Source organism: Nyctibius grandis, chromosome 7, assembly GCF_013368605.1.
Source record: "Nyctibius grandis isolate bNycGra1 chromosome 7, bNycGra1.pri, whole genome shotgun sequence".
NCBI lineage: Eukaryota > Metazoa > Chordata > Aves > Nyctibiiformes > Nyctibiidae > Nyctibius > Nyctibius grandis.
The window spans coordinates 9589130-9604522 of NC_090664.1; the positions used below are offsets into that span (position 1 = coordinate 9589130).

At 40.0% G+C, this 15393-nt stretch overlaps 1 protein-coding gene across 2 annotated transcripts in view; it reads left to right on the top strand.

Annotated features, from left to right (window-relative positions):
- Positions 1 to 3438: 3438 nt before the first annotated feature.
- NPHP3 (nephrocystin 3) overlaps positions 3439 to 15393 on the top strand; it is a 29462-nt gene continuing 17507 nt past the window's right edge. Inside the window, exons 1-11 of one of the 2 annotated variants that reach the window (XM_068404790.1) lie at positions 3439 to 4073; positions 4429 to 4554; positions 5805 to 5955; positions 7465 to 7617; positions 8967 to 9100; positions 9352 to 9512; positions 11426 to 11573; positions 12144 to 12218; positions 12777 to 12956; positions 14429 to 14532; positions 15246 to 15360. In XM_068404790.1, coding sequence (XP_068260891.1) covers positions 3720 to 4073; positions 4429 to 4554; positions 5805 to 5955; positions 7465 to 7617; positions 8967 to 9100; positions 9352 to 9512; positions 11426 to 11573; positions 12144 to 12218; positions 12777 to 12956; positions 14429 to 14532; positions 15246 to 15360 — 1701 coding nt within the window. In that variant the 5' untranslated portion in view covers positions 3439 to 3719. Of the gene's footprint in view, positions 4074 to 4428; positions 4555 to 5804; positions 5956 to 6466; positions 6540 to 7464; positions 7618 to 8966; positions 9101 to 9351; positions 9513 to 11425; positions 11574 to 12143; positions 12219 to 12776; positions 12957 to 14428; positions 14533 to 15245; positions 15361 to 15393 lie in introns of those variants that run through there. The other variant, XM_068404791.1, reaches the window with a different exon arrangement.

The following is a 15393-nucleotide window of genomic DNA, read 5'->3' on the forward strand; positions in this document are numbered from 1 at the left end:
ATTACTTTGTAAAATGAACATCTGCTAATTTGGAGCTGAACCTAATAACACATGTAAAAAAAACAACCTTATTTCAGAAGGCCAGCTCCTGCAGCTGTACTTTTCTCCATGGGACAGATCCTTAGATCCATAGATTTTGTTTGTTAACAGTCACCAACAACTCCTAAAATGAAATAAAGAGTAAGAAACTTCAACAATAAATCACGTAGTAATATAGTGCATGTATCAAAGTCAAAAGCAATACCCTTACAGATGCCGCAGAAATATTTTTAAACTGTAGCCCAGCAGATTTTAAGTAACAGCAAATAAAGTATTTAGAATTTTTGCACAAAATTACCTATGCCATAAAGCACAAAAGTCCATGACTTCTAAGTAACACACACAACTAAAAAAACCCCATAGTCTCAGTTGGAGTAGAACATTGGCAAAGTAGTTGTTCCATTGTGGATCAGGAGTACAGATTGCATACTGACCCCAAAGGGGTAGTTAGAAGAGTAAATTTGTCAGAGGACCTGCCAATGTACTGTATTCCTCATCATATGGATTCGGGGATGGAAAGCGGTCTGGTTCTGTTACAGCTGAAGTCATGAAGGAGCTTTACAAAGTCAAGGTCCTCATCTGACAAATGCATCTATACTGTGTCTGGCTGAGATAGAGCTAATTTTCTTCATAGCAACCCATATGGTGCTGTGGTTTAGATTTGTGAGTAAAACAGTGTTGATAACACACCAATGTTATAGCTATTGCAGAGCAGTGTTTGCACAGTGTCAAGGCCCTCCCTGCTTCTCACTCTACCCAGCAGCAAGTAGGCTGGGGGTGGGAAAAACATTGGGAGGAGACACAGCCAGGACAGCTGACCCGATCTGAGCAAAGGCATATTCTGTGCCATATAATGTGATGATCAGCAGTAAAACTTGGGGGTAGCCTTTCCAAAGTAGCTGTTCCTCCGAGACTGGCTGGGCATCGGTCTGCTGGTAGGAGGTGGTGAATGACTGCCTCTGCATCACTTGTTTTGTTTTTTGTGTTTTTTTTTAAAAAATTTTCTCTCTTTTCTTCACTAATTAAACTGTCTTTATATTGACTCACAAGTTTTTCTCGCATTTGCTCTTACAATTCTCTTCCCCATCCTGCTGGGCTGGGGTAGTGAGTGAGCAACTGGTGGGTGCCTAGTTGCTGGCCAGGGTTAACCCACCACATCTCACACATGGATTGTCTTAATAACCTTTCTAAATTAGGTAAATAATAGCAATGCTAAACATGAAGCTGCTCAAGTATCCCAAATGTCTTCACTGACCGGTGAAGAATTTTATGGCACGATTCACCCAGCATCAATGTCCTCAAAGGACTAAGGATTGGGCTGCTCCAGCTGAAGCTTAAAAAAGTAACGTAACACGACAAGGCAATTTTAAAAGAACTTGATATGATATCTTCTCCAGCGATCGATTTTCTGGGTCAATTCATCTTTGAAAGTTAAGACAGCTCATCCTCAGATAGTCTGAGACACTGTTACCAACATCTGTGCAATGAACAGTTGGATTTCTTTCTGAATTGTCCTAATCTGTGATTTAAGCAATCTTTGTTAGTTTACAAATTAGATGTTGAAGCAAGCTATTCTAATCTCTAAACATTAGGAAAACCAATCCATGAAGCAACAGGGAAGCAGTGTAATTTTTCTGTTTAGAAAGGGTTGGGTTAATATGGTCTCTACTATCCATAAAAATTCTGTAATGCACCCAGGGGCAGCATTAGAGAAACAGCATCTACAGTTCTTCCAATCTATTTGTTAATGTCAAGTGGATTATTAGAAGGAATCCAGGAGGTCTTACAATACTACACTTTTTATTCTAGGCTTAAAGCTTGGAGATTTTGACGTTCACAGACTCAGAATATAAGAACAATTCAGTTCAAGCACCAGCATGAACGTATTTTTAATTATTCCCAGAGCTCAAACAGCAGTGAAGTGGAGAAACAGCCTGATACCCACGGGCAAATGAAGAAACCGAGAGCCTTGCTTTGTTACAGAATTACAGGCTCATTTGCTGAATCACCTAATACTGTGCAGACTATGTTATTGTCAATATTATCGAAAATATAGTAGCACCCTTCCTCTTCCCACAATCGTCACATATTCTGTATTCGTCTTTTTCACTGAAACGGGGTTTAACAGGAATAGATCACCAACATAACCATAAGTGATATTCAGACAAGAAATTATTTTTTCCTCATGAAAACAAAGGGGTAAAGTTAGGGCAAACAGCGCATATTCCCAAAACTCAGAGTTTTTACTGAGGGAAATAAAACAACACCTTTTCTCTGTTGTATACAAAAGTAATTTTCCCCTCCAATAGATTCCAAAATTCAAGGATGTATCATTGGAAAGACATTTCTAAGATTTTTTTTTTCCTCCTGTTAAGAGGAAACTGCTCCCCTAGTCATGGCTAACAAACCTGGCATGTACATGAGGTAAAATCTGCTTTAAAGAAGTGGCATTTTTGGTTTTTGTGCTGATGGTAGGGCAGGTTCTGAAATTTGGGAACAAACAAGCGTTCTCCTCAGCTTTGGGGATCTGCTCCTCCAAAATCCCCAGGATGGGTAAAGGAACCAGACAGGGTTTTGGGAAGAGACAGAGAGAGAAATGGCATAAGGGCAGTGTAAGGAGCAGATAATCTAGGACAGCCTTATTCCTGAAAGAGAAGGCCTTCAGAGAATTGACAAGTTTCAGACAAGGCCAGGAGGCAGCACAAGGTGCAAGAACTGAACTCGGGTGTGACACAGGGCCATTACCCAGCACTTACTTCTTGGTAGACCCACTACCATGTCTTCTTCTCAGTTCTTCTTTGGAGTGTGCCAGCTGGTCTCAAAGGTCACTATCGTAGGGTGGTGAGAGATAATTCCCCCACAAGGTCTCTACCACATGAAAGCTTTCAGCACAACCTGCATGCCCGTTTAGCTGTGGGGAACCGGGCTTTACAAACGTAGAGACCAGCCCAGGTTGCGTCGCAGCCTGTGGGCTTCAGGGCAGGTGACGGACCCTGTCGGGCCCTGCTCTCTGAGGAGAAAATGGAGGCTTCTTTTTGCTGACACTGCCTGGCCAGGCGGCAGGGCCCGGCGGGGCTGTGGTTGCCGCAGCGCACACTGAGCTGGTGCCAGTGGGAACGGGAGGGTTTGCCGTGCCCTCAGGTTAGCGCCTGTTTTTAAGAGCAAAAACTTAAAAACGCCGCTTTTCCTCGGAGGAGCAGGTTCCCGCCCTTTCACAGCCGTCGCCGTCAGCTCGCTCCCTCCCGCCCTTTGGCCGCCGCCGCCAGCTCCCTCCCGCCCACCGCCGCCGCGGCTCCGCCCCTCCCCGGTCTCAGCGGCGGCTCCTGCTCCCCCTCCCGGGCCGCTCCAGCAGCGCTCCACGCGACGGAGCCGCCGTGGGACGGGGCGGGAGGGGGAGAGGGAGGGAGGCGGCCCGCGGGGCGGCTACCTCCCGCCCTCCCTTCCTCGTCCGGCAGCCGCAAGGAGCGGACCATGGCCCGCGGGCTCGGAGGGCTCTCCGGCTCGGCCGGGCCGGGGGAGCGGTGAGGGGCGCTGGTCGGGGCGAGGCGGGGAGCAGCCGCCTCCGGGAGCGCTCCGCCTCGGGCATGTCCCCGCCGTCAGGGCCCGCTGGAGGCACCGGCTCCTCCGCTCGGTGTTAAAGCCTCACTGGGCAGCGGGCGCGGCTGCGGCGTCCCCCGGCCATGGGGACGGCGTCGTCCCTGGTGAGCCCGGCGGGCGGGGTCGGAGAGGTGATCGAGGACACGTACGGCGGCGGCGGCGGCGAGGCCTGCGAGATCCCGGTGGAGGTGAAGCCCAAGGCCCGGCTGCTGCGCGGCTCCCTGCGGCGCGTCGGCGCCTCCCGGCCCGGCGGCCTCATCGGGGCCAGCTTCAAGTCGACAGCCTCGGTGCAGGAGCTGGAGTGCGCGGCCGAGTACGAGCGCCTGAAGAAGGAGTACGAGATCTTCCGCGTCAGCAAGAACAACGAGGTGGCCTCCATGGTGAAGAAGGAGGCCAAACTGGACAGGGAGAACAAGCGGCTGCGTGCCGAGCTGCAGGTAGCTCCCGCCACCCTGCCGGGCCCTCCTGGAAGCCTTCCTGGGAAGCAGGGCCCTCACACGTGAGGCTGTGAAGGACTTGTCCCGCTTCCCAGGAAAGCTGTGGCAAGGAGGTGATGGGTGCAATGAGTTTTCCTTCCCAAGGAAGGCAGGGTGCTGGGGAAACGGTGTGTGCCCCAGTGCCAACCTGGTGAGCCGTCAGGGTGCGGTCAAGGTGTGCCTCTGGGGATGCGGACTGCACAGTGCGTGGCTGTCTGCCCTGAGTGAGGAGAGATGTAGGATGCTGGGATAACATTGCTGTAGTCAGACCTGACTTTGCTTTCACTCAGAAAAATGGTATATTAAATGTTTTCAGGCACTTCAGAAAACTTATCAGAAAATACTTAGAGAGAAGGAAAGCGCATTAGAAGCTAAATACCAAGCCATGGAGAGAGCTGCGACTTTTGAACATGATCGGGATAAGGTCAAAAGGCAATTCAAGGTACGGCTTGACTTTTCTTTTCCCGGGAAAATGACAAAAAAAAAAAGATAGATGTCACTTGGTCACATTCCCCCAATGAACACTTCTCCAATAGCTTTCATGAGGACTTCTCTTTTTTAAAAAAAAACTTGCAGTATCATAACTGTAGCTGCATATTTCCTTCAAGATAATCCTACCAAAACTTCTCTGTAAAACTAAGAGGAAAAAATAGAAAATAACTTATTAAAAGGAGAATATGCAGTGATGCATCTGAACACAGGAATATGTTCGTGTTTGAGAGTGATAAGAAAACACGGGCTGCAAACTGACACATGCTGAAGGAATGTATAAACACAGAGTTCCGTTATTTCTGAATAAATTTTATATACAGGATTGTAATGTATTTTAACACTTCTAGCTTACATTAAAGAAAAGTGTGTATTGGTGCATCTCTTTTGGCTGGTGAAATATGATAGCCAGTTAAAGACAAAAGGCTTTGCACTTTCTGGAGGGATGACTTGAAAGGCCAAGCTGATGCTTCTGTGTTTGCGTTGCTGCAGATGATAGTACTTCTACAGTCCGAAACAGGGCAATAGGTCCTGGTTTTGCATTGTTTTCAAGATTCTTGATATCTTGAATTGTAACAGGTATTAATGTTTGGCAGATATATGGAAAAGAGGATTGATTTTGACCTTGCTAAGAAAATGAGACTTGAAGATTTCATCCTTTGCATTTAAATCTAGATTCCTGTTTTCTTCCCCTCATGATAGTAATATTTTACAAACAGGGCAGCTGGACATGCTTGGTCACTTTCTATCTTAGGTAATTTAAATTTCTGCAACAGTCAAAATTAAATACAAGATTATATGTAAATGTAAAACAATACATGGAAGAATAAAAGGGAACCTTTGAAAAAAAATATTACATGTAGTGATTTTAGAAGACAATAAACTTTAAAAGGTGAAGAAAGTTACTTGCTATTTTTATGAACTTCCCATAGTAATGCAGACTTCTAACTTTCAGAAGAGTATGATAAGGTTTAAAAGGGTAAAATTTTAAAAATAGATCATTTTAAACTATGTTTCCCTGCTCATTTTTAGGCTCCTGCTGGCTTCTTGTTCACATTTTCATGCTTTGGCCTGCTAAATGAGTGCTAGAAACTTATTTCTCCAATTGAAAGGAGATAACATTAATCCAGGAACTGATACTGATTTTCAAAAGATCTATGGTTTGTATTTTTTGGGTTTTTTTTTTTCCTTTCCTGCTTATAGATTTTTAGAGAAACTAAAGAAAATGAGATTCAGGACTTACTGAGGGCCAAACGAGAGCTAGAAGCAAAACTTCAGAGACTCCAGGCCCAAGGAATCCAAGTGTTTGATCCCGAAGAGTCTGATTCTGATGACAATTGTACAGATGTTACAGGTGAGAATTTCATCCCCAGCATTTTGTGTTGGAACGTGACTGGTCTCTGAATGGTAAAGCACAAGACAAATATTTATATTCTTTTGAAAAAAGTTTTATTAATCCAAGTTGAAAAGCAACATAAAACAGTTTAAAGGGTAAAAATGGCTGATGTTACAAACTTGGTTTAGATTGTGGGAACCCCACGTTTCTGGTTTTATGAATGAATAGATGAAGAAAATAGAGCACTGTCTAGACACAGTGACTTGAACATTTTTTAAAAATTGTTCCAATTCTGAGTTTTCTAGTCTTTTCTGAGTTTTCTGATTCTGGATCCGAGAGATGTTCCAAAGGATCCAAAAACCACATCTGAAACTAGAGGGAATCTTAGATAGACTTACTGTCTGTGGATGATCAGGTATGCCAATCTCAGCTGCTGTACTTTCCAGAATAGCAAAGATATTTAACAAGCGTGAACTGACCAAAAGAGTCATTTTATTGAAGAATTTTTTGGAAGGGAAGCCCTAGAAAACTTAACGACATAAAAGGCAAAACCTTGTATATGCTGTAAGAGGTATATGATAACCTGGGAAGGATTCAGATAGGTATGTGATCAATCCACTGACTTTATCTGATTCAAAATAGAGCAATGATTTTAGCAGACAGTTAGCACCTTATCACTCTTAAGGATGGCCGCCATTACTTCTTGCACCATGAAGGGTTACTGAGGAAAAACTGCATGCAAGTGCTGTTGCTTAACCTTTATTTTGCTTATTGAGATATATCAACACTCACATCTTGGCAGGAGTATAAATATGCAATCTTTAAAAGTAGAAATGTTTCAAAATGCAGTGATCAGCTTTTTGCATAGTAATTATGCATTTGATGGGCTTTAGTGGTACAGATAGTCTTGTTTTCTTTTATGTATTTTTTTTGTCATCTTTTGTGTTAAATTCTTTTTTGAGTTCATTCTTCCCATTGTACCTTTTTCTAAGTCTTTTTCAATTTCCTGATTTTCTCCATGAAAGATTTATTTAGTGTCTTGAAAGTTGTATATTGATTGGCAGAAGTTTAATCCAAGCATATCACAACGAGATACTATGAGAGCTCTTGCACACAGCACAGAGAATATATTTCAGTCCTGGCCTACAGCCCCTTTGCGCTTTTTCAGTGCTAGAACATTCCTTAACAAAAGTTGTCGATTTTGTGATGTGCACAAATGACTGCAGCACATGACTGTGAATGGTTTTCCTGATTTATAATGCAAGTCAGCATTTAACCCAACAGATGTGAGCAATCCATATAATAACAAATATTAGCAAATAACTGCATCCTGTAGCAGCATGGCTTCTCATTAACTTTGGACAAGCGCCCATTTAGAACTACAGCATAGAAAGGTGTGAGCAAACCTTAAGGGGAAAAAATTGTCATCAGTGGCATGTGGCAGTAGGTTTCAGCTGGAGTATTTAAGACTGATAATTTACCTTGTTTAGTGACAATGAAGAGGTTTTTTTGTTTTCCAATTCTTAGCTACTGGAGCACAATCTGAATACTGGAATGGAGGAGCTTTGGGAAGTGAGCCGTCCATGGGTAGTATGATGCAACTTCAGCAGTCTTTCAGAGGGCCTGAATTTGCTCATAGCTCCATAGACGTTGAGGGACCATTTGCAAATATAAACAGGGGTAAGTAATGGTGGTTTGTTTTGCTGGGATTATAAGTGTCTATATAATTTTTCTATCCATTCTTAAGTAATTCTGTTCTTTCATAGCTCCTTTTCTGTCCATTCTTGAGTAATTTGACTAAAGGGTTATTTGGCATTCTCCTTTGTAAAAATAAAAGGAATGTAGCTGTACATGCTAAGTTATGTTTAATACATTTGGTGACTACAGTATATGCAGTAGTGATTTTAGCAAACAGCAGTGAATGGTGCCTCATTGTGAGTAAACTAAATACTGTTTTGTTGCTTATGTTGACTGAGGAAGATAGTCATCTTTCAATATCTGCTGGTGTTCTCTTTTCCATTTGTATTCCAATTCTCTACTTCCTGAGTATGAACGTTACATTTGTATTAGAATAAACTATATCCCTGTTTTTTTCATTGGGTTTTCATGGGTTTTGACTCTGCTTAGGGGGCCATTCATAGAAATCTGATTGCAAGACCAGGGTGGATGCATTGTTTTGTGAATCAGTGTTAGGTATTTTCTTGCCAATAATTGTTGCTTTTGAACTTTGTTTCCAAAAGGCATCTTGCAAATTGTCTTCTGGTGCTGTGGTTTCCCTTACTCTTGTCCTGGCCCTGGAACCCCTCCTGCATATAGTTGACTTCGCTGGCAGTTTCTCCCTTTTTAATTCAATCCTTCAGGCCCCGATTCAGAAGTCTGTGCCTGCAAAGTGGGAGGGGAGGGTTTTCTCTGTGATGGCTCCAGCTTCATACACTAAGCCTTCCATCATCCCAAGTGTTACTGAAAGGAGAACCTACTCCTGTCTTGAAAGAATGACCAGCCACAAAATAAAGAACCTAAGAAAGTTTTAAAATTCACTGCTTCTATAGGGAACTGACATACAGTACTACAGAAGGCAGTGGACTTTATCTCAAGAAGAGAAAGTTCCCATAATGTTTCACGGTCATTTATTCACATGGTCTAATTGAAATACATGTAGATCTGGAGAAAAAAAAGTGTTTGACTATGAGTGATTTTATTATTCCTGCATATTTTTACTTACCTACAAAATCAAACTGATAGTTGTAAAATACATTTCATCAGTCCTATTTAAAGGAAATATCATTGTAATGATAATATATTTAACACTGTTGTTTTGCCATATTATCAAATTATATGACATTATCAGATGATATGGGTTCTCTAAACTCAAATTTATAAAATTAAAATAGTTGAGTAAAAATTATTACTATTTTAAATGAAATGTATTCATAATGTTAAGAGGTGATCACTTATCTGTTATGCAGTGTAATCAGATCAGATGTGAAGATCTCTGGACTTCATTTTGTTGTTTTTTTTTTCATTGGCAGATGATTGGGATGCTGCCGTTGCCAGTTTATTACAGGTTACTCCTCTGTTTTCCCACTCTCTGTGGAGTAACACAGTAAGATGTTTTATTATGAGTACTGATGAGACTCAACCAGAAGTGGACATCTTCACTAGAGTGAGTACCTCACAAACTTATTCTAACTTATATGCTGTTTTGTTTCCACTGTGATACTTATTCAGAAATTGGTCTAATATTTCTTGAAAGCTTTAGTAGGTGTAGCCTGATTTCAGTGGAGTCAATGAAGGTATTGTCAAAGACTTCAGGGGAAGAGACTGCCTAGAGAAAAGAAACTGAGATTTGTCTAGTAGGTCCTTAGCGCCGTGCATATTTAGTAATAAAGCACTGTTATTCAAATTTGATTTCAGAACTACTCACCAAAACTTCAAAGAATCTGTGAAACAATGGGATACTTCTTTCAAGTTGTTAATTTTTCAGCAGAAAATGAAAGGCCTCTTAAGGATGTAAGAAAATGGGAAATTGAAAAAAGTTCATTAGTCATTTTGCTCCTGCATTTAACTTTGCCAAGGTAAGTATTTTCCAGACTCATAAAGCAAATGGAAACTGATAATTTATGCAGAGTGCATAGCTTATTAAAATGTATGTGATACTTTGCTCAGTACATTTCCTAAGCTAGTATCTTCTAAGTAATACTCCTTCAAACTTTAGCTTTGGTAGTGCAGACAGTTAAAAGAATATATCAGCTTTGTATCATTTCCTTTTTCTTATAGCTACAGATTCTCTTTAAATACAGCATGAAAGATGTCTTCATAATACAGAAATGTTTTACTTTCCAAGAGCAGCTCTCTGTTGTGCATATTGTTGGAGTCTTAGGAATTCAAGATGGCTGGTGTGAACGTCCTCCGTGTTTTTCATTTGCTTATCTAGCCTTACACCTGCCTGTAGTGTTTTGATTTTATTTTTTCACATATTATTTTCTGTCTGTCTTTGGCTATTTTTTGGACTGGTTTCATGGCTTTCCTGTGTGGTACCTTATGCTAGCTTTCTACAGCTTCATTTACTGAAGTCATGATGCTTTATGACAAACGGTGATGCAATGTGTTCTGTTTGTTCAGTGAGCAATTTCCTAACCTTCTAGAAGAAGAAACATGACTTACGAAATTAAAAACACCAAACTAGGGATACTTTTAGAATTCTGTTAGGACTGTTTCTGCTGTGCGTTTGGGAATTTTGGGCAGAGTTTGATTCTGATGTTTGAGGGATGGAGGGGTGTCCTTTTGCTGAAGAAGAGAGAAAAAGGGATCAGAAAGGATAAATATTAAGGATCACAGAGTAGTCATTCCAAAACATCTGTATGAATGCAAAAATCTGAAAATACTGGTATGCAATAAGTTTCATATTAGGGGTAGATTTTGAACTCTAGGGATTTCAAATACTGTTGTATTATTAGAGCTCTTGTATTAACTAGACCTCCTGTTTCTGTAAATAAAACATCTGTCTGCAGAGAGTTAAGGGCTGGTTTAAGACACTAGTAGCTAAGATTTACAACAGTGTAGCGCTTCAGGGAACAGTCAGGTACCACAGATGTTGATTTGTTTTCATAGAGGAGCAAGCCTAGAGCTGCCATAAATTTGTGCTCTTAGAAAAATAATATCAGCTGTTGAGGGTATATTGGCACTCTGAGGGGTTGCTGTTGCCAAATAACTCAGTTTTATGTGTGTGGGTCAGAAGTGTTCAAGAATGAACTGGGCAAGAAAAAAAAAACACAAAAGAGTGTTCCTGCCAACAGTATTCACTTAGAGAGTTTCTCTTAGAAAAACTGTGATGAAAATCGTAGTGCTCATATAGAGAACATAATATTTGAGAGATCCTGTCTGCTATTGTCAGCATCCCCAAGTTGTATAGTTCCTTCTGTGCAACAGCAATAGATTGCTGGGAATGATATCCATGGGTATCATTCACATATATAAATACAAAGTGCTTTTGAGTTTGGAGGTGTGTAATTCTCCTTTTCAACTACTATAAATTAAAAGACTACGCTACATCTGACAAATACTAAAGGACTTTTCCTAAAAAGGTCAAGGAATAGAACGGAGCCTTCAAATAAGTGATGGCAGAGCATGTGTGTGATGCTTAGTAATCACGTGTGAATCCATGTTCTTTACACGCAAGGTAATTACCTTTCAGTCTGCATATTGGTATGACAGGAAGACCAACTTTTAATTTACAAAGCAATAATCATAAAAATTAATAAATGGTTTTAGTGGTTTTGGTACAAGTAGCATAAATTTCTCTCTTAGCTTTTACTTGCTTCAGAGTTTATCTTAAATTCTCTGCTGAAATATTTGCTTGCCCTTTGTTGTAAATAGATATGACTTTTGAATTAGATTTTGCAGTGAAACCCATCTTTGGAGCTTGCGTTGATTGAACTGTTTACTACAGCAGTGTAATATAGCACAAGAATGCTGATTTCCAATCTAGTTGTTTGTTGGAGGACTGTGAAGAAGCCTTCTTGAGAAATCCAGAAGAAAAACCCCGGCTAATTTACCACAGAAAGGAGGATGGCAGAGTCAGTTCAGTCTCAGTGCAACAGTTAATTGAGCAAATTTCTTATGTGAACAAAGCAAAGGTATGGCATTTTAAAGACTGTTGAATTTTAAATGGCTTACTTTCCTGCTGTAAACAACATCAAGTGCTAGTAGTCCCAGATTTTAGGAGAAATTGCATTACACTCATTGCTCTGGATGCTCATTATATGAGCAGATGGATGAAGCTGAAATTTATGAATGTTGTGAAATTTTCATTAGCAGGGGAGGAAAAAAGCCGCTGCATTTTCACTGAAAAAAACCCCGTGCTATAAGGATAGAATTTCTTACCTGTGTTTAGCCATTTAAATGGCAAAGTTATTTATCTAAGGTCCCTCTGTAGCCACTGAAGAGGAAGAAATGTACCTCCAGAGAGAGATTCCTCCCATCTGAAAGTAGATGAGTTGCCATTTATTTCCCTCTACAGAGAGAACTGTTGAGAACAGCTGGAACTAGATGCCCAACTTTTAAAAGCTTAGTCAAAGTGCATCCTTTCTAAGGAATGCAACAGAATGGAATTTAAATGTGTTCCAGAATGTTTTTTGTTGGAAGTCCAAGATACTGTTCCCAGTTGGGTTCAGAGTTGGGTTGTGCTTTGCCATTTACTTTTTCAGATGATTGATCATATTGGAGGTGTGGAGGAAGGAGCATATGAAATCTACAATTGTGTGGAAAAGATAATTAAACAGGTAGAGTACATGATGTATTTCAGCTTTTCCTGTTCCTACTCTGATTTATGATCTTAAATGATGTCAGTGTGATTACTATATGCTACTTAGATGTAGGAAAGGATCTTTCTGTGTTTTATCGTTAATATCTGACAAGCAAAGATAACTGTAAGTGGAAAATAAAACCCAAAACTGAGCAGTGCTTTTATGGACAGAAGCAGAAATAACAGGGGAAAGGGATCTATTCATGGCCTAAATTCTCTTTTAATTTCACTTAATCCATATCATAGGATAAGGAAAGATTGCATAGTCCATTCTCTTCTTATCCTTCCATGTGGTGGGTTGCTTCCACTGTGAGAAGACTAAAACCAGTGTCTTGAGACCTGCGCATTCACAGTTAACATGGTTTCATCTAAGTGCTCATTTATTTATGTTCTCTTCTAGCCTATAAGGAAATGAGCACATTGATGTTAGTAGAGCTGCACTCCTGTATAGTGGAATTGAGACTAACACCAAATGTGCCTGCACTGTTAAGAATTATAGTTGCAGTTTTCTCTATGTAATTTTCTTTTTACTTAGGATATATTGGGGTGTGAAATGACAGAACTAGAAGGCAAGGATTTGGGTAGTAAGGAGGAGTCCACTGCTCCTGAGGAAGAAGTTTTTGGTGATGTATTGTGGGATGCGCATGATGAACAAGAACAGATGGAAGCTTTTCAGCAGGCCTCTAATTCAACATGTGAGCTGGGATTTGAGAAAGTAAGTACATTGGAAATGTATATGGATGAAGAGGAAGTCATCACTCATTTCCATCTCTTGTTAGGCAAGATGTACTTCTACAGAAGAAGCTGTGTCTGAGAGCATCCTTGAGGCTGTTATTCTTTAGGCTAGGAGAAGCCATATGTCTTATATAGATGGCGTGTTTATTTTCTGGGAGAGGTGCCAGTTTGTGTGTTGTTGAGTGGCATCGATGAAGAAGCAGTTGTTGTTCCGACACTGGGGAAAAGCACTACAATGGTGTGCCAGAAGTAGGGTGTCCTCCTAGATTTTGTCATCAGTAGAAAAGGCACTGAATGTTGTTATCTTTTTATTTTTTTCTTGAAGAAATCTGAGCTCTGTGTTGACACCTGGAGTTAGGTCTTTTGGAGATGACTAATGAAAAGATGTCATCTCATCATGCAGCTATCTGTATGTGAGAAGAACATAGGAAAGTTAAAGGTAGAGAGCTGCTGAATAACTCAGTACTTACTCATTGCTTGAAATAAAATTTTTTAAAACATTTCAAATCAGAGATATCAAGAACAGTTATATGTAGGAAAGGTATAATGAATGTAGGAAGAAAAAACATTAAAGTCATGGAAAATGATGCCACAGCTTATTTGGGCAACTTTCCTTGATGTTATAATGTAACATAAGCATGCAGTTGCTGTGTTACTGTGTTTAAATTGTCAGTACCCCTGTTTTACTAGCACAATTTTTTCTTTTACTTTACTACTCATATATTGGCAATGGGTTGGAGGATTGTGCCACCTTCACTACATACTAGACCAGTAAAATAATAGAACATTAATAGAAAACATACCTATGTGTATCTTAATGTGCCTCCCCTTATTTTTTGCAGACAAAATATTTCTCCCAAGTGGGTGAAGGGTGGCGGTCTTTTTTTGTTTTTGTCATCCTGAACTCTGCTGCAACATTCTTGGGCATTCACATGTGAAAGAAAGTCTTTGTTTTGCGTGCTTAGTGCCTCAAAATATTGTTCATGGCAAGCGCCAACTTTGAAGGCTTTGTCCTGGCAACCATATCCGATGCAGTGGAGTAGTTGGGGGAAAGTGGGGAGTGAGGAAGCTTAAACATAGTACCCAATTGCTTTACTGTAGTAACACTAGTTCACTTTATTAGCACTGAAAGTTCCTATTAAATAGAGTTTTGAAAAAAATATTTATTTATTTTACACTTTCATTGAAAGAGATAATAAGTTGTGTGATTTAAGTGTTTTATTACCAAATTTATTTCCATTTGTATCATAGAATCATAGAATCGTTTTGGTTGGAAAGGACCTTTAAGATCACCAAGTCCAACCGTTAAGCTATATATTGCATTTCAGTAGTTTTTCCCTTCCCTTAATGAATCTGTACGTGCATTTTGTATCTTGATGGTTTACAATACTAAGCACTATATTTCTCCCTTAAACAGTGGAATATTTTTAATGATTGTTTCTTTTTTTATAGTATTTTGAACGTCTAAATGACCTAGTAGCAGCACCAGCACCAATTCCACCTCTGCTTGTATCAGGAGGACCAGGCTCTGGGAAATCACTCCTTCTGTCGAAATGGTAGTTTCAACTAATACTATTTTTTTTTTTTTTGTATGAATGAATTTAAGAAAAAAGTTTCCATTAGATTTCAAACATTGTATCCGTTTAATTAGAGATAAAATGGGAACATTTACAAAGCACTGAAGTTATTGAAGCATCCTGGAAAGATTTGTAATAATTGAGTCGCTAATTCCATCTGGGCTGCCTTTAACGTCTCCCTGACTCCAATTGCAACACCCTACAGATCTATCTTTGCACAGCATTGATAAGTGGTTTCAGTAGCTCAGTAGTGTTGCCCGTCTCTGATACCCAAGAGCGGTCCTTTGGAGTCTTTTTAACTGAAATAAAGGAAAGAGCAGACCTAGTAATTTATCACAGAAATGCATTTTATGGTCACTTGTAGGCTATAACAAAATTTGCTGCCATAAAAATAAATTGATAGTGTCATTACTTCTTAAAAGCTTAGTGACATGTGACTATCCAGTGCTAGGAAGAGCACTTGTTAATGGCAATCAGTACTGGTGAGAGCAAAAATGGAATCTGACATTAAAAGTTCAATTATAGGTCAGGAAATGCCTATGTTATTTTGTAAGATAAACATGGAACACCTCTGGCTCAGACACTGTATCTCCTTTAGCAAAACTGATAGTTTTTATTTGAGATATAAGTATATTTGCAAAATTATAGACTCTTAAGTGATTTTTTTTTTTTTTTTTTACTTCTCTCGTTAGGATTCAATTGCAACAGAAGCATTCACCAAACACTCTAATTCTTTATCACTTTGTTGGGAGGCCCATGTCTACTAGTTCAGAATCTGCATTGATAATTAAACGCCTTACTTTAAAGGTATGCTGTATTATTACATCCCCTGCATGGCAT